This window comes from Salmo salar, chromosome 06 (genome assembly GCF_965601325.2).
Source record: "Salmo salar chromosome 06, fSalSal1, whole genome shotgun sequence".
Lineage (NCBI taxonomy): Eukaryota > Metazoa > Chordata > Actinopteri > Salmoniformes > Salmonidae > Salmo > Salmo salar.
In genome coordinates, this window is record NC_138296.1 from 36,415,128 (window position 1) to 36,434,657 (window position 19,530).

At 46.0% G+C, this 19,530-nt stretch overlaps 1 protein-coding gene across 1 annotated transcript in view; it reads right to left on the minus strand.

Annotated features, from left to right (window-relative positions):
- Positions 1-19,530, minus strand: part of LOC106607040 (microtubule-associated serine/threonine-protein kinase 1) — a 57,561-nt gene that overhangs the window by 10,551 nt on the left and 27,480 nt on the right. The window contains exons 3-14 of the mRNA XM_045720333.2: positions 10,744-10,841; positions 10,548-10,623; positions 9,927-9,999; positions 4,745-4,981; positions 4,041-4,250; positions 3,361-3,462; positions 1,749-1,881; positions 1,552-1,619; positions 1,068-1,144; positions 708-916; positions 445-583; positions 187-319 (exon numbers count right to left, since the gene is read on the minus strand). Coding sequence (XP_045576289.1) covers positions 187-319; positions 445-583; positions 708-916; positions 1,068-1,144; positions 1,552-1,619; positions 1,749-1,881; positions 3,361-3,462; positions 4,041-4,250; positions 4,745-4,981; positions 9,927-9,999; positions 10,548-10,623; positions 10,744-10,841 — 1,555 coding nt within the window. The remainder of the gene's footprint in view (positions 1-186; positions 320-444; positions 584-707; positions 917-1,067; positions 1,145-1,551; positions 1,620-1,748; positions 1,882-3,360; positions 3,463-4,040; positions 4,251-4,744; positions 4,982-9,926; positions 10,000-10,547; positions 10,624-10,743; positions 10,842-19,530) is intronic.

Below are 19,530 nucleotides of genomic sequence, written 5' to 3' on the forward strand. Positions count from 1 at the left end.
ACTCAGCATGTATTTATTATATTTGTCTAGAAATAAATACATACAAATTGATTAGCTACAGTTTTTTTGGTCTGAATGGTTATGGAAAATGTAGAAATGTAAATATATTACTGCAAATTCATTTTGAATTCCTGCCAAGGTTGTGTATGCTGTGGTGGGTTTCTCTGCTCTATATACAGTACACACCTGTTTGTCCAGGAACTCTCTGGTGTCCTTCTCAATGTGGCCCTCGTACAGGTTAGTGGTGAGGCTCATCAGACCCATCTTAGACAGGCCGAAGTCAGTCAGCTTGATGTGCCCCATGGAAGTGATCAGAAGACTGGGGACAGACAGGTCAAAGGTTACCTGAAACACTCTTCGTGTTTGTAATATAATCAAACTTTGAGTTCACTCCAACGAGTCCCACATGATAATTGTTCAATGCCAACCCAAGTGAGGTCTTACTTGTCTGGTTTGAGATCGCGGTGCACGATGCCATAGTTGTGGATGTACTCCAGTGCCAGGACGGTCTCGGCAAAGTACATGCGCGCCATCTCCACAGGCAACGCCCCAATGTTTTTCAGCAGGGTGGCACAGTCTCCCCCTGGCAACAGATAACACGTGATCAGGCTGACTGCTAACATTCCCATCACCAGCAATGTCCTAAATGCTGCTCTTGTCCTAAATAGACAAGTAATGGTGTCCAGTGTATTATTGTGTTAACTTACCCTCCACATACTCCATGACCATACAGAGGTGCCTGCGGGTCTCAAAGGAGCAGAACATGGAGACCACGAATGGGTTCTCAGCGAAGGTCAGGATGTCTCTCTCTACGAAGGCCTGCTGGATCTGGTTCCTCAGTATCAGGTTCTGCTTGTTGATCTTCTTCATGGCGAAACGCTGACGGGTCTCCAGGTGACGGACCAGGTAAACAGCCCTGGAGACACACACACACATACACACAGTTAGTAATCTGAGTAAATCCAGTGTTTTCTCCTAAAACCATTCAATGGACATCAACAAGATGGCTCAGAGACATGTACTAATGTAACATTCATATGCGTGAACACACCCACACCCACACTCACCCATAGGCTCCATTGCTGATCAGCTTTATGGTCTGGAAGTCAGCCTCTTCCGGCGTCTTCATAGCTCTCATCTTGCCCTGAGGGAGAGAGCATGACAGCAGGGTAAGACGAGACTGGATCTGGGCAGACCTCCAACACCAGGCTCACAGGAGTGACGTCGTCTCTTTCTCCCCCAGTGCTACCCTTGTCTTCTTGACTTCTTGTCCAGTTAGCTGAATTTTGGCACCTGCCCTGATGGTTGAAGGAGGGCTGATTGCAGGCCTAGAGGATATCCTGCTTTGACTTCAGACTCTAATCAAAGCAAATGGACTCAATTACGTAGAGTAATGTCCACTGTGCCAAGTAATTAGTAGAGGAAGCACTCATATTCATTAGAGTCAGCAGGGCCTTGGACTACAGTTTGACTTAACCCAAAGGGACAGAGGGAGAGGGGGGTTGATGGTGGGCGGGCTGGGAAGAGGTGGAGTAGGGACAAGGTTCTCACCTCTGTTGAGTCGTCTGTTTCTGGGGTGAGAGGTCCCTCACTGTCGTAGCTGTCCAGGTTCACCATTTCTGGGGACATACAGAGGGAGTACATATGAGCTGCATTTCAGCAATACATAGAGTGAGAGAGCAACAGTAGTCAACACAAGTCAAGGCTTCCTCTTTCTCTCTCTCTCTCGGACTCATTCTCTCGCTCACCCTCTATAGGGTCTCTTGTCAGTCCCAGCTGGCTGATAATGTAGCGGGGGATGTCCGTCTTCATCAGGTGTCCCTCCTTGGCGTGGTCCTCTGCTGCCTCCAGCAGGTGGTAGAACTCCTCTGGATTAAACTCCTGAGGGACAGGAACAGGAGGACCACATTCAGTGTGACACAGGTATAACACTACTTTAATCAAGATATAACACATTTTTATTGCACGCACTACAGACGCTATATTGGTCCGCTAATACAGGACTAGTAAAGGCCCAGTGCACTACTTTTATGAAGACATTGTTTTCAAATAATTATTCCGATTTTTCAAGGGGGCCCTCAGCACCCTCAGCACCCCTACTTCCCCGGATATGCATGTACCAAATAAAAAACACAAGTTAAATGGGTTTACATCACATTTTCAACACAACTGATGATTTTCTCACAAAAAACAAATTGTATATAGCGAGTGTGCCCACTCTGGTATTGGCACAGTACTGTATCTGTGCCCTGCGCGCTGTTGGCTAGAGCACACGCATAGCCTACATCATGGGTATTACACTCTTAACCTACGAGGTCCGGAGCCTGCTGGTTTTCTGTTTTACCTGATAATTAATTGCACTCACCTGGTGTCCCAGGTCTAAATCAGTCTCTGATTAGAGGGGAACAATTAAAAAATGCAGTAGAACTGGCTTCGAGGTCCAGAATTGAGTTGATGAGATTATTGTGGACAAAAGAGCGACATCATTTGTATTCGTCAAACAGCACCCAAGCATCAATGAGGATGTCACCAGAATAAGACCCTAGATATTTATTGGAAAGGAGCATCAAGCTCATCACCTTGCACTTTCACCACCCTGTGAAGTTCATCATAAATGATTTAATCTGTAGCCTAATAAACTGCATGCTTCGCTGACAAGTTGTAGTGGGAGGACCATACAACATGTCATTGCAAGACTCTAAGTTTACTTCGATATGATGGGTTATTATTTCAATATTTGAGCATAAAAGAGTCAGAGTGCAGTATAACTACAGTATGCTGCAAATACTGCATCCAAAGAAATCTGTTTCCATCAGGCCTGTCATGACATTTCTTATTCCAACATGTACTTTACGCACATAAAAAGGTTGGATGGAAGCCAAGTTCATGAGGCCTGCCGGCTGCGGTCACCCAGAGGACAGGACTACTGCTCTGCCAGAGACCCTGAGTCAGTCTGGGCAACACACACAGGCTCAAACTTTAAATGACACAGTCACGGTCTGTGAGACTCAGACAGCACTTCAGGGGGCCGCTGGTATTTGAAATACTGTAGTGAGGCAAATGGAATTTTAATCTAAATGCAAATGGAATGGCTAGCCAGTCAGATTGGGCCTTTTATCAAGGTGCTTAGTTGGAGCTCAGTATTTTTGCCCTACTGTGTAATAAATCCCCTGTTTAAATGTTTATAATGACTATTTGTGCTCATATTTATTTAAGGAAATGAATGTGTGTTTGGTCCAGGCCAGGGATATGGTCTGTTAAATAATTAGTGGGGCCATGGACCGTGAATGTGACTGTGAACACTCCCATGACCATTACCATGACTGTGATTGTGTTGAGAGTTCTGTGTTCTGTTCTCACCAAGCACTCCAGCAGCCTTGCTGGGCGAGAGATGATGATGAGGAGTTTCTTCACCAGCTCTGTGACGAAGGCCACCTCTGAGCTCTCTGATCGCTCGTACGCCTGAGAGAGAGAGAAATAGATGGAGGAAGAGAGAGAGAGAAACGTTGAGGGAGAGAGAGAAGTAGAGAGAGAGAGAGAGAGACAGACAGCGACAGACAGACAGAAAAATACAAAATAAATCAAAGCTTTGCAGCAACGTGGGATGTGAGAACAGTCATATTCCAGGCAAAACTAATCCAATCAAAAAGAATAATCAGACCGATTTAATTAATCAACCCGTCAAACCAGGGGTGCAGATGAAGTTCCTTGATAGCTTCTATCTGCTCAGACAAATCACACACACTATTACACAATTGGCCTTATTTTACTCCTTTACTCGTTCTTGTCCTTCTGAAAGGCGTAGTGCTGTCATTTCAAATGAGATGATAAAAACTAAATGTGCCTCTCAGCAGCCTGCAGCTAGGCCACTCAGACCTGAGAAGAGCCTGATATTGAGACAATTCCACTCAGGGCTATGCTGATGTTATACACTGCAACATAAGACTGGCTTATGGGCAGCTCTATAACCCCAGAACTGACCTGTCCTGGCCCCTATCATGACATCTTAGCCTTATAGTTGCAGTGCTTCTGTGACTCACGTCATTGAGCAGCTTCTCCAGGTTCTCCTGCAGCTCAAAGAAGTAGACAGTGGTGATGAGGCCCTCGCGAGCTTTGGATAGGCAGTCCCTGGACAGCTCTGCTATCTGATGGTGGATGAAGCTGATGACCCCGTCGGCCCGCGGCAGCAAGCTCTCAGGGGAGAAGGCATTGATGAACTCTGCCAGATGCTCCTCCATCTGAGCCGTGGCCTGGGAGAGGGAGATACAGGAAACAGAGTTAGGAGAGTTTTATCCATTTCATATTTTACATTCATAACTCAAATAGTTCAGTTTTGCTCCACTGAGCCGTGGTATTTCCATCATTCTCACTTCCACCTGTTTAAAAGTAGACATAACTCCTGACTTACAAATCAGAGAGGAGACAGCCTCGTTTCCCCTCAATTTCCATCGAAGAGAGTTATCTATCTCTGACACACAGTACCACACTGAGCAAACACCAAAACCTGCTTCCTTTTGACACCAGTCTGCTCTAACCAATCCTTATCCTTTCTTGCACTTGAAAGTGTGAGAGAAAATTATATGTGTGTGTGTGTGTGTGTGTGTGTGTGTGTGTGTGTGTGTGTGTGTGTGTGTGTGTGTGTGTGTGTGTGTGTGTGTGTGTGTGTGTGTGTGTGTGTGTGTGTGTGTGTGTGTGTGTGTGTGTGTGTGTGTGTGTGTGTGTGTGTGTGTGTGTCATGTCTTACTTTGGGGAAGCGATCCTTGTACACATGGTTCATCATGACGATCTCATTGTCATAGCAGGAGGGGGAGCGTCCAGGACTGAGGCTGCGGGAGCGCGGTCGCATGTGTGGTGAGCAGCGGCCCCCATCATCGTCGGTGATGCTCTCTGTGCTGCCAAAGTGCTTGGACAGAAAGTGCAACTCGTCCATGGTGGGCTGGAAGGGCAGCTGGTGCAGCCGCTCCTGAGACGAGCTGGAGGACTGGAGGGGGAGGAAGAGAGGGAGAAGGAGGAGAAAGAGAAGGGAGGACGAGTGGAGGTGTTGGACAGAAGACAAAAGAGCATGAAAAATGATGTTCTCTCATACATGAAATCCAGTTTTTGTATTGGCCAGAACCATAGCTAATCATGTACTCTGGTGGCTCTGGTAGTGGCTATACTGGGAAGTGGGGACAGTTAACCTCATCCATCTGTCTCACCTCTGAGAGACAGAGAGAGACACTAATGAAGTGAGCCCAGCACCAGGGTCTGCTACATTCATCTGTCTCTTTCAGACACAGACTCATTTACCTGCTGAGTCAAAGCAATGGGACTTGACATTCACCACAGGATCAATCCCAAATCAACCCAATTGGCATCCCTGCTTAAAACAATCAGGACAAGGTTGAATGGAAGGACGGGAAGATTATCTCTGTCACTGCATTTCATGGTTATAAATGTTCTGTTATTCATCGATGCTGCTTTCTCAATATGTCTGCCAGGGTATTGAAAAAGCACAGTTTTCACTCCCAAATGGATCTGTCTCCACCATAGCTATGATCAGACTCAGTCCAGGGGAGAGGAGGGGACTCTGTAGTAGGACTGGTACTAGTTGTGAAGAGGGCACGATAACACCCTTTTCCCCTCAGGAGACTGAAAAGATTTGGCATGGGTCCCCAGATCCTCAAAAGGTTCTACAGCTGCACCATCGAGAGCATCCTGACTAGTTGCATCACCGCCTGGTATGGCAACTGCTCGGCATCTGACCGTAAGGCGCTACAGAGGGTAGTGCGAACATTCCAGTACATCACTGGGGCCAAGCTTCCTGCCATCCAGGACCTATAGACTAGGCGGTGTCAGAGGAAAGACACAAAAATGTTCTCTGCTACTGCACGGCAAGCAGTACTGGAGCGCCAAGTCTAGGACCAAAAGGCTCCTTAACAGCTTCTAGCCCAAGCCATAACACTGCTGAACAATTAACCAAATGCCCACCGGACTATTTACATTGACTGACCCCCCCCATTTGTTCTGTACACTGCTGCTACTCACTGTTTATTATCTATGCATAGTCACTTCACCTCTACCTACATGTACAAATGACCTAGCACATTGACTCGGTACCGATACCCCCTGTATATAGCCTCGTTATTGTTATTTTATTGTGTTACCTTTTACACTAAGTTTATTTGGTAAATATTTTCTTAACTCTCTCTTGAACTGCGCTGTTGGTTAAGGGCTTGTAAGTAAGCATTTCACGATAAGGTCTACACATGTTGTAGTCGGCGCATGTGACAATTAAAGTTTGATTTGGTTTGAAGCCGCCCTGCCAGCTCCATACTAAGTTCCATGTCTGGGCTCATTCAGATATATATGTGTTGTTTGTTGACATATTATTTCCAGTGGGGGTATTTTGCTAAATAGAGCCTGTGGTGAATTGGGCACCGAACAGCGTGTACTATCTATTTCTCCTCTTTTCTACTCTCCTCTTCCATCCCACCGGTCTGGTACTTATCTAGCTACCCTCCTCTGTTCCTCCCTCTCTCCCTGGCCAGACGAGAGCAGTCCCCAGGCCTCTGATGTTGTGTTACATAAGTGAGAAAAACAGAGAGAGAGAGAGAGAGAGAGAGAGAGAGAGAGAGAGAGAGAGAGAGAGGAAGAGACCTGAGGGAGGAAAATCAAAGACAGAGAAAATGTGGGTATAGATGATGCGTGTGCCGGTATGTGTGTGTGTCTATGAGTGTGTGAATGAGAAGCTGAAGAAGACCCTGAGGCAATGACAGAGACAGTAAGAGTGTACCATGGTGTTAGAAAGAGAAAGGAGACAGAGACAGTAAGAGTGTACCATAGTGTTAGAAAGAGAAAGGAGACAGAGACAGTAAGAGTGTACCATGGTGTTAGAAAGAGAAAGGAGACAGAGACAGTAAGAGGGTACCATGGTGTTAGAAAGAGAAAGGAGACAGAGACAGTAAGAGTGTACCATGGTGTTAGAAAGAGAAAGGAGACAGAGACAGTAAGAGTGTACCATGGTGTTAGAAAGAGAAAGGAGACAGAGACAGTAAGAGTGTACCATGGTGTTAGAAAGAGAAAGGAGACAGAGACAGTAAGAGTGTACCATGGTGTTAGAAAGAGAAAGGAGACAGAGACAGTAAGAGTGTACCATGGTGTTAGAAAGAGAAAGGAGACAGAGACAGTAAGAGTGTACCATGGTGTTAGAAAGAGAAAGGAGACAGAGACAGTAAGAGTGTACCATGGTGTTAGAAAGAGAAAGGAGACAGAGACAGTAAGAGTGTACCATGGTGTTAGAGAGAGAAAGGAGACAGAGACAGTAAGAGTGTACCATGGTGTTAGAAAGAGAAAGGAGACAGAGACAGTAAGAGTGTACCATGGTGTTAGAAAGAGAAAGGAGACAGAGACAGTAAGAGTGTACCATGGTGTTAGAAAGAGAAAGGAGACAGAGACAGTAAGAGTGTACCATGGTGTTAGAAAGAGAAAGGAGACAGAGACAGTAAGAGGGTACCATGGTGTTAGAAAGAGAAAGGAGACAGAGACAGTAAGAGTGTACCATGGTGTTAGAAAGAGAAAGGAGACAGAGACAGTAAGAGTGTACCATGGTGTTAGAAAGAGAAAGGAGACAGAGACAGTAAGAGTGTACCATGGTGTTAGAAAGAGAAAGGAGACAGAGACGGGGGCCAGGGTGGGGGGCGAGCAGAGGGTACCATGGTGTTAGAAAGAGAAAGGAGACAGAGACAGTAAGAGTGTACCATGGTGTTAGAAAGAGAAAGGAGACGAGCAGAGGCAGGGTGGGGGGCAGAGCAGTGGTGCACCATGGTGTTAGAAAGAGAAAGGAGACAGAGACAGTAAGAGTGTACCATGGTGTTAGAGAAGAGAAAGGAGACAGAGACAGTAAGAGGGTACCATGGTGTTAGAAAGAGAAAGGAGACAGAGACAGTAAGAGTGTACCATGGTGTTAGAAAGAGAAAGGAGACAGAGACAGTAAGAGTGTACCATGGTGTTAGAAAGAGAAAGGAGACAGAGACAGTAAGAGTGTACCATGGTGTTAGAAAGAGAAAGGAGACAGAGACAGTAAGAGGGTACCATGGTGTTAGAAAGAGAAAGGAGACAGAGACAGTAAGAGTGTACCATGGTGTTAGAAAGAGAAAGGAGACAGAGACAGTAAGAGGGTACCATGGTGTTAGAAAGAGAAAGGAGACAGAGACAGTAAGAGGTTACCATGGTGTTAGAAAGAGAAAGGAGACAGAGACAGTAAGAGTGTACCATGGTGTTAGAAAGAGAAAGGAGACAGAGACAGTAAGAGTGTACCATGGTGTTAGAAAGAGAAAGGAGACAGAGACAGTAAGAGTGTACCATGGTGTTAGAAAGAGAAAGGAGACAGAGACAGTAAGAGTGTACCATGGTGTTAGAAAGAGAAAGGAGACAGAGACAGTAAGAGTGTACCATGGTGTTAGAAAGAGAAAGGAGACAGAGACAGTAAGAGGGTACCATGGTGTTAGAAAGAGAAAGGAGACAGAGACAGTAAGAGTGTACCATGGTGTTAGAAAGAGAAAGGAGACAGAGACAGTAAGAGTGTACCATGGTGTTAGAAAGAGAAAGGAGACAGAGACAGTAAGAGTGTACCATGGTGTTAGAAAGAGAAAGAAGACAGAGACAGTAAGAGTGTACCATGGTGTTAGAAAGAGAAAGGAGACAGAGACAGTAAGAGGGTACCATGGTGTTAGAAAGAGAAAGGAGACAGAGACAGTAAGAGTGTACCATGGTGTTAGAAAGAGAAAGGAGACAGAGACAGTAAGAGTGTACCATGGTGTTAGAAAGAGAAAGGAGACAGAGACAGTAAGAGTGTACCATGGTGTTAGAAAGAGAAAGGAGACAGAGACAGTAAGAGGGTACCATGGTGTTAGAAAGAGAAAGGAGACAGAGACAGTAAGAGTGTACCATGGTGTTAGAAAGAGAAAGGAGACAGTAAGAGTGTACCATAGTGTTAGAAAGAGAAAGGAGACAGAGACAGTAAGAGTGTACCATGGTGTTAGAAAGAGAAAGGAGACAGAGACAGTAAGAGTGTACCATGGTGTTAGAAAGAGAAAGGAGACAGAGACAGTAAGAGTGTACCATGGTGTTAGAAAGAGAAAGGAGACAGAGACAGTAAGAGTGTACCATGGTGTTAGAAAGAGAAAGGAGACAGAGACAGTAAGAGTGTACCATGGTGTTAGAAAGAGAAAGGAGACAGAGACAGTAAGAGGGTACCATGGTGTTAGAAAGAGAAAGGAGACAGAGACAGTAAGAGTGTACCATGGTGTTAGAAAGAGAAAGGAGACAGTAAGAGTGTACCATAGTGTTAGAAAGAGAAAGGAGACAGAGACAGTAAGAGTGTACCATGGTGTTAGAAAGAGAAAGGAGACAGAGACAGTAAGAGTGTACCATGGTGTTAGAAAGAGAAAGGAGACAGAGACAGTAAGAGGGTACCATGGTGTTAGAAAGCGAAAGGAGACAGAGACAGTAAGAGTGTACCATGGTGTTAGAAAGAGAAAGGAGACAGAGACAGTAAGAGTGTACCATGGTGTTAGAAAGAGAAAGGAGACAGAGACAGTAAGAGTGTACCATGGTGTTAGAAAGAGAAAGGAGACAGAGACAGTAAGAGTGTACCATGGTGTTAGAAAGAGAAAGGAGACAGAGACAGTAAGAGTGTACCATAGTGTTAGAAAGAGAAAGGAGACAGTAAGAGTGTACCATAGTGTTAGAAAGAGAAAGGAGACAGAGACAGTAAGAGTGTACCATGGTGTTAGAAAGAGAAAGGAGACAGAGAAAGTGAAGTAAGTCAGACAAAGGAGAAAGAGAAAGTGGAAGAAAGCAAGTTCTGAAGAAAAGACTAAGAGCTTTTTAGGAAAATGCCATTGATCCATGAGATGAGACAAAGCAGGGTAAATCGGTGCTACCGTGGAGCTGGGCGTGTTGGTGCCATATCCAGAGGAGGGCAGAGATGCCAGGGACCATCGTCGACCATCCGCCCTTCAGAGGAGAAAAACAATGTACAGTATTAAACCTGAGCGCATCAGACTTATGTCCAACATCCTCAATGCATCCACCAATGGAACTAATATGGAAATATGCGAAGGAGGCGGCGCCCACATCCTGTATAACACAACTGATCCACCGTATTGTATTAGTCATCAGAGCCATCCGAAGGGAGAGGGAATAGAGTGGAGTGACCTGGCCATTGTGTTTCTATGGGGCTGCAGCATGCTGCAGTGACAGACAGGCAGAAGGATTTGATCAACGAGAGCAGTGAGTACAGGAAGCTATTACTGCTCCTGCCTCTGCTCCTCTAACTCTGACTGACTGACTGACTGACTGACTGACTGACTGACTGACTGGGAAGAGAAGGGATGACCTCCTGGCTAGGCTCTTTGGCTTCCTCTCACCACTGACTCTGAGAGGTGTGATCATTCTCACTGGGAGGTGCTAGACCTGCATCTAACAGGTATTCAGCTCTCCCTCCCTCTCTCACACACACATACACACGAATGCATACACACACAGTGTCAGGGAGCTGTTACCTTCTGGAGGAGGCGAATGAGAAGTGTGCCGGGGTGCTGGAAGATAAGTTGCGAGGGCTGTCCAGGGGGCTACTTCCTGGAAACATAAAGGAATGGGAATAGAGAAACAGACAGAGCATGCGAGAGGAGGAGAGGTACTGTATAATGACGTGTTTACAGTAAGATGTTTGCAGTCCGAGACGGCTGTAGTACGTACCGAGGTGTCCAGGGAGGGGCAGAGGAGAGTGTGGGCGGTGGGGCAGTGTGGGGGAGGTGGTGGACAGGATCAGACTCTTCCTGTTACTGGTACGACAACTGGAAGCACAGAGAAAGACAAATAGAGGGAGTTTTATGAACAATGATGAATTAACAGGAGACCTTCTGTGGAGGTTCAGTGTGGTACATAAAAGAGAGAGTGTGTTACTGCAAGTATGTGTGTGTTTGTCTGTGGTTTAGTGTGTTCAAGTGTGTGTGTGTTTGTCTGTGGTTTAGTGTGTTCAAGTGTGTGTGTGTTTGTCTGTGGTTTAGTGTGTTCAAGTGTGTGTGTGTTTGTCTGTGGTTTAGTGTGTTCAAGTGTGTGTGTGTTTGTCTGTGGTTTAGTGTGTTCAAGTGTGTGTGTGTTTGTCTGTGGTTTAGTGTGTTCAAGTGTGTGTGTGTTTGTCTGTGGTTTAGTGTGTTCAAGTGTGTGTGTGTTTGTCTGTGGTTTAGTGTGTTCAAGTATGTGTGTGTTTGTCTGTGGTGTGTGTGTGTTCGTGTGTGTGTATGTGTGTGTGTGTGTGTGGACATGTGCGTATGCAGGGCTCACTGCAGGAGGACCAAGGCGATAAAGAAAATTATATTTGCCATCAATCCCCAGCCGTCTCCTCTCATGCAAGATAAGGGTGAAGAGTAGGAAGGAGGGAGAGATACAGAGCGAGAGAGAGAGAGAGAGAGAGAGAGAATGGGAAGACAACAGGATCCTCTCAAATCCATGGGAGAACCTCAATCCTAATTGGAACCTCCACTCCACACACTCTCCTCCATGTCATACTACACATGATGACTCTATCTGAGTCACACACAGACGTTGTCAGTAATGGCACGGGGCCTCTTTAATGACACTCTAAAAGCCCACATCGCAGACCCATTTGAAACACACTCAGATAGCTCCATCACCAGCACTATGACACATTGCCCCACCCACTCCTTTTTAATACGGTTTGCACTACTAGTCAGTCAGTGTGGCTTTTACTGTCAAGGAAAGGAGGAGAGACGCTGCGTTCATATGCTGGTCATTAATTGGAAACTCTAAAATGTCTGACTTTCTGATTCGTGGAATGTGGCAAGTGTATAACTACAACCAGTTAGCAAGATATTCCTAGTTCCGTATAGCACGTGAATGCGGGAAGAGTCCTGCTGTTTTTCCACATCCTACCTCTGTCACACAGGGGAGAGGTTATACAGACATGCTTGTTGTCATAGCCGCAGGAAGTAAGGGTGCTGAGGGTGCTGAAGCACCTCCTAAAAAAATCTAAATTAAAAAAATATATAAATAATAATTTAAAAAATATTTTAAAAAATTCTTCACTAAAGTGGCGCACTGGGCCTTTACTAGTCCTTTATTAGCGGACCGTTGTAGCCCTCTGTAGCGCGGAAATACTTTTTTCCACAAAAAGTGTCTCAAGCCTTGAACAATGCAGCATTTAACTGATTGAAAGTATGGGGATATCAGTGGACAAATTCCATTGTCAAGGCTACGACGGCGTCAGAGCAATGAATGAAGCTTACTCACGTGTTTAAAAGCGCATATCAGACCGGAAGCCTAATGGTTCTCAGGCAGGCCTAGCTCTTTATGTGTTTTAGTTTAGAAAACTATCTCTCCGCAGAAGCGACAGTTACAGGGTTGGTAAAAACAGCTTGATTGCCCTAGCAACATCCGGGAAACTGAGTAGAAGGGAATGGTGCTTCAAATACAGCAATTGAACAACATCTTTAATTGAGCCTCTCATTCTCCTTCAACACGTTATTGAAAGAGATTCATTGCATCGAAAAGTTATTTAACAATCTGCAATGTTTGAATTTCCAACTTTAATTACTGAACAAGTAATTACATTATTGCTGCCAGCAATCAGTCTAAACATGGCAGCATTGCGACACCATGTATAGCGTTGTGAAATGTTAACATGAAGAAATGATGACCAAATAGGCCTACCAATAAACATTTATCCATTAGCTAAAGCTCTAGACCACATGCCTTGGCACCACAGAAAGCCTATTATCGAATAGATGTCACAATTTCAGCACCATGGACAGTGATCAGCAGTCTATACCTTGTGAGTGCCTGTCTGGTTAACGGGAGGACGAACTCCTACCTTGTGGGGATCCAGAGAAGCTGCTTTATGCTAGTGGCACAGATAGGGGGGTCTACCTGTGTCAGAGGACCTTCCCCTTTGCCCTCCCACTCCTCAAGTGCACTTTTGGGTATTTTTCTATATACCGTGTTTGTCACTGTTGTTCTGAATCCACTGACCACAAGTCGTCGTGATGTCATCACCCACTCCCTACCCCGTCTGTTGGTTTGCACTGTACAGAGCTCACATACTGCCTGCTGTGCCTTTTCTCAGTCTGCTCTGTATGGAGATTGCGTGCTCACGTTCAAGTGTGTGTAGCAAGCAGTGGAGGCTGGTGAGAGGAGCTATAGGAGGACGGGCTCATTGTAATGGCTGGAATAGAATAAATGGAACAGAGTCAAACGTGGTTTCCATATGTTTGATGTGTTTGATACCTTTACATTTATTGCATTACAATGAGCCTGTCCTCCTATAGCTCATCCCACCAGCCTCCTCTGGTAGCAAGCCACAGCAACATAGCATTTGAGTAACACTTGATTTAAATAGTCATCCATATTCGGTCTGGTAGTTGGCTGTTACCATGACAATCCAATTGCTAACTCAACGACAAGCCGATGCGGATGACCAGTGCAACGGTGGTGCAATTCCCACTCTTTCTTCCTCCTGACTGGGCAGTAGCAGAGAGGCAGCAGTTGGTTCCCACACCTGTGTGAAGCTAGCCACAATAAGGATTAGCCACAATATTGGAATTTGTGCTCCGCCTTAAAAATTAAAGTCTCCAATTAAGACTGACCAAAACAGATACAGAGAGTGGAATAATGCCATATTTGGACTAGATATTAATGCTAAACAAGGTTGGAATGTTGTTATATAACGTATAAATAAATACAATAATTTATTAATTAGATAATAAACAGTAAAAGAAACCGTTAATTGGTGGTATACATACATGCACATGTACAGCCTTGCCTATAGAGTGTGTACACATGAAATGGGGTATTAGCCTACTCAGTGACACCCACAGAACACAACTATGTCTCGGGTCAGATCTTGGGTATTCGGTTTATGAGCGGACCCGAGAAAGAATTCTAATCCCCACTCAACTATTGCTGCACGACATATGTCATCATTTTAGGGCACCAGGCATATCCATTCAAACCTTCACAGCACACAGGCAGATACGCGAGAGGAACTCTCCTTGACCACACACATACACCCCCCCCCCCCACATACACCCTCCCCACTATCACCACACCCCACCGCCACACACACAGTTCCTTTGACGTTGTTTCAGAGGAGTGTTTTTCCGTCTGAATAAATGCAGAGTCACTGGGACTAATAGGCTGATTGCTGAGTCATGACGTGAGCTGACTGTAAGATCACCCAGTTGGACAGACACAGAGGCAGTCGCAGAGACAACCCCCTCTATTCCATTGGGAGACAGTGACAGAGTGCTGCTAGCAACCAGGCTGCAGGTAATGCTAATGATTAGCATGACTCTGCAACAAATCAGTTCAATCAACCCGTGCTTGCTCTATCTGTTTGTTTCAGTTGTGAAGATTGTACTCCTGTGCTTGTGGTTATTACTGAGAATGTTGATAAAGAGTTGATCACAAAACCAGCTGTTAGCCTAAACCCAAATATCACCAACCACTAACCAGAGTGAGGAGTTCATTCATTTTTGTTTTCATTAGCTATCCTATAAAATACGATCTGTCATCAAGCTTATAGTTATGGTCATTTCCAGTCTTGACTCTTTAACCTTTGCTACTGATGGATGCCTCTGTAATCCTCATTTGTGGCCCTCATCCCCAGCACTGGGCCTCTCCAGATTCAACCCTAATTAAACATGTGGGAGAAGCTTTGGAGACGTATTAATTAACGTTTCATTTCACTGCAGATGATGGTGGGAGCAGAAAGCAACGGCGAGCACATTAAACACTGTTCCACTTGGCTTTCATCACATTCGTGGTTAATTGTTTCTTCAGCAACTGGGGCTATTTAAAGGAGTGCAGGGCGCTTTGAGGCATCAGTGAGAAACCCAGAGTACAAAGAGCCTCACTGGCTGAGATTCTACTTCTGTGGTTCTCAGACTAGCAGGGTAAATGCACTCTCAATGCCGTGGGAAATAAATACGGCTAAGTGTTCACACAAATATGTACACACGCACACAAAGGCACGCACGCAAACGTACACACGTGCAATTTAAGATGCACTACATGGCCAAAAAGATGTGGACACCCCTTCAAATTAGTAGATTCGGCTATTTCAGCCACATCTGTTGCTGACAGGTGTATAAAATCTGGCACACAACCATGCAATCTCCATAGACAAACATTGGCAGTAGAATGGCCCATTCGGAAGAGCTCAGTGACTTTCAATGTGGCACCGTCATAGGATGCCACCTTTCCAACAAGTCAGTTCATAACATTTCTGCCCTGCTAGAGCTGCCCCGGTCAACTGTAAGTGCTGTTATTGTGAAATGGTGTAAGGGCTGTCGTGAGAGAGAGTAGACCAAGGTGCAGCGGAGTTAGTGTTCATCATGATTTTAATTTAATAAAGAACACTACACAAAACAAAACGAGAAAACTGACAGCCAAACAGTCCTGTCAGGTGCAAAACACTCAACAGAAACAATTACCCACAAAACCCAAAGGAAAAACATGCTCCTTATGTGTGACTCCCAATCAGCAACAACGAACTTCAGCTGTGCCTGATTGGGAGCCACACACGGCCTAAAACAAAGAAATACAAAAACATAGAAAAAGGAACATAGAACGCCCACCCAATGTAACACCCTGGCCTAACCAAAATAAAGAACAAAAACCCCTCTCTATGGCCAGGGCGTTACAAATGGAAATGTCTAGGAGCAACAACGGCTCAGCCGCAAAGTGGTAGGCCATACAAGTGCACAGAACGGGACCGCCGAGTGCTGAAGAGTGTAGCGCATAAAAATCATATGTTCTTTGCTGCAACACTCACTAATGAGTTCCAAACTTCCTCTGGAAACCACATCAGCACAAGAACTATTAGTCGGGAGCTTCATGAAATGGGTTTCCATGGCCGAGCAGCCGCACACAAGCCTAAGATCACCATGCGCAACGCCAAGCGTCGGCTGGAGTGGTGTAAAGCTCACCGCCATTGGACTCTGGAGCAGTGAAAACACGTTCTCTGGAGTGATGAATCACGCTACACTACCTGGCAGTCCGACGGATGAATCTGGGTTTGGCGGATTCCAGGAGAACACTACCTGCCCCATAGTGCCAATTTTAAAGTTTGGTGGAGGAGGAATAATGGTCTCAGGCTGTTTTTCATGGTGAAGGGAAATCTTAATGCTACAGCATACAATGACATTTTAGATGTACATTTTTATTTAAATAGGCAAGTCAATTAAGAACAAATTCTTATTTACAATGACGGCCTACCGGGGAACAGTGGGTTAACTGCCTTGTTCAGGGGCAGAACAACAGATTGTCAGCTCGGAAATTCGATCCAGCAACCTTTCGGTTAGTGTCCCAACGTTCTAACCACAAGGCTACCTGCCGCCCTGAATTATGATTCTGTACTTCCAACTTTGTGGCAACAGTTTGTCGAAGGCCCTTTCCTGTTTCAGCATGACAATGCCCCCCTGCACAAAGCGAGGTCCATACAGAAATAGTTTTTGAGATCGGTGTGGAAGAACTTTATTGACCTGCACAGAGCCCTGACCTCAACCCCATCGAAGTCCTTCAGTACACCCCCTTACTCATTATTTTAAAGTAAAATTAGTGTGGGTGTAATGGCTTTATAATTTAGGACCAGTCCCCCATGGCCCTGGGGCCCAGGCCCATTCTCTGGTTGCTCATTCAGGGTCACAGCCAGACAGGACAGTGGGGAGATGTGGCTGTTTGTTTCAGCCCCAGTGACTAAGGCTGGACTGAACCGGCTGACTCCACACAACCTCCCAGCTGACAGGCTGCTCACTGCCTGGGGCTTCTCACTGAAGAGGAGGGAGGGAGATTGAGAGGAGGGAATAAATTAGGAGGGATGGAAAGGTAGGGAGAGATGCAGAAAGAAAGATAGGTGGGGAGAAGACATGGAAAAGAACAAGGGCAAGGGAAGAAAGGGATGGATAGAGAAAATAAAATCAAGTGGAAGAGAAAAACGAGGGAGGAAAGAGAGAGAGTCAAAGAGAAATTAGGGAGGGAAAGGGAGGATGTTCTCCCAGTGGTGCTCATCATCCTTGCAGGTGTAACTGGTGTGAAATGGTTAGCTAGTTAGCGGTGCGCGCTAGTAGCGTTTCAATCGGTGACGTCACTCACTCTGAGACCTTGAAGTAGTTGTTTACCTGGTTGTCGATGTGTTCAGAGGGTCCCTGGTTCAAGTCCAGGTTGGGACGAGGAGAGGGACGGCAGCAACACTGTTACACAGGTGTAAGGTAAACATGACCCAGTTTTTTCACACACACTATAATGTAAACACATGGAAACATAGCGAACACACACATTCACAAAAAAACACAGGCCCTTCTGCTTGAACAAAATGCCTGACAAATAGGAGCCCGTGTCACCTTATTTATGCTTATCCTCTGCCTTTTCATAATTTCCCTCTCTCTCTTCCTCCATTCACAGCAGAGGGACCAGACCTCATTAATACTGAGCAACCAAACCATGTCTCCCTCCATGCTAACAAACAGGCAGGTGCAACATTACATTTCTACGGATGTGATGACAAATTTGAACTGATTATATTCTGAAGAACAAAGAGAATGCGAGAAAGTGATAGAGAGCAAAAAGAGAGACACAGAGCTGCAATGGAGGGAGGAAAAGAGAGAGAGAGAGAGAGAGAGAGCAAGAAAGAGAGAAGCTGAGGTTGAGTTGAGGTACAGCAGGTGTTTACATCCGGCACTGGAGTGATGGATAGAGGAGGGGGGAAGAGATGGGTGGAGAAGATCTGAGACTGGTAGAGGAAATGAGGGGAGTGATGGATAGAGGAGGGGGGAAGAGATGGGTGGAGAAGATCTGAGGCTGGTAGAGGAAAGGAGGGGAAAGATGGATAGAGGAGGGGGAAAGAGATGGGTGGAGAAGATCTGAGACTGGTAGAGGAAAGGAGGGGAAAGATCGATAGAGGAGGGGGAAAGAGATGGGTGGAGAAGAGCTGAGACTGGTAGAGTAAAGGAGGGGAGTGATGGATAGAGGAGGGGGGAAAGAGATGGGTGGAGAAGAGCTGAGACTGGTAGAGGAAAGGAGGGGAGTGATGGATAGAGGAGGGGGGAAAGAGATGGGTGGAGAAGATCTGAGACGGTAGAGGAAAGGAGGGGAAAGATGGATAGAGGAGGGGGAAAGAGATGGGTGGAGAAGATCTGAGACTGGTAGAGGAAAGGTGGGGAGAGATGGATAGAGGAGGGGGGAAAGAGATGGGTGGAGAAGAGCTGAGACTGGTAGAGGAAAGGAGGGGAAAGATGGATAGAGGAGGGGGAAAGAGATGGGTGGAGAATATCTGAGACTGGTAGAGGAAAGGAGGGGAAAGATGGATAGAGGAGGGGGAAAGAGATGGGTGGAGAAGAGCTGAGACTGGTAGAGGAAAGGAGGGGAGTGATGGATAGAGGAGGGGGGAAAGAGATGGGTGGAGAAGAGCTGAGACTGGTAGAGGAAAGGAGGGGAGTGATGGATAGAGGAGGGGGGAAAGAGATGGGTGGAGAAGAGCTGAGACTGGTAGAGGAAAGGAGGGGAAAGATGGATAGAGGAGGGGGAAAGAGATGGGTGGAGAAGAGCTGAGACTGGTAGAGGAAAGGAGGGGAGAGATGGATAGAGGAGGGGGGAAAGAGATGGGTGGAGAAGATCTGAGACTGGTAGAGGAAAGGAGGGGAAAGATGGATAGAGGGTAGCGTGAGCAATGGGTGGAGAAGAGCTAAGACTGGTAGAGGAAAGGAGGGGAAAGATGGATAGAGGGGGGGGGGGAGAGATGGGTGGAGAAGATCTGAGACTGGTAGAGGAAAGGAGGGGAAAGATGGATAGAGGAGGAGGGAAGAGATGGGTGGAGAAGAGCTGAGACTGGTAGAGGAAAGGAGGGGAAAGATGGATAGAGGAGGGGGAAAGAGATGGGTGGAGAAGATCTGAGACTGGTAGAGGAAAGGAGGGGAAAGATGGATAGAGGGTAGCGTGAGCAATGGGTGGAGAAGGGGAGATATTAGTAGAGGAAAGGAGGGGAGAGAGATATAGGTAGAATAGGAGACTACTGGGTACAGGAGAGGTGGGAAGGAGGTAGAGGAGAGAGTTAGTGGAGAGGAGAGAGCACTGAGCGGTGGGCTCAGTGCTACGCAATGTGCAGCAGGGGAGACACAGATAAGAGTTAAGAGAGGGTGACCAGTGAGAGGAGGAGAGGAGACAGAGGAGAGAGACACCCGACTCCATAGTTATTCAAGTTCACAGACCATGTGAGATGAAAAGAAAATGACAAAGGAGAAGCAATAATGTGAAAGAGAGAAAGAACAAAATGTATGATGTGGGTGCAATAAGATTTTTAATAAATGGTATAAACAATTACTACAATAGTACCAAAGATTTTTGTAACTAACCCAAGATAGACCACAGCCTGTCGTTTCCATTGTGAGCAAATGAAGCATAGTGGGCAGAACAAGCATGGAGGTGGGCAGAGCCAAGCACCAGCTAGCAAAATCCTATTGGCGTGGTCTA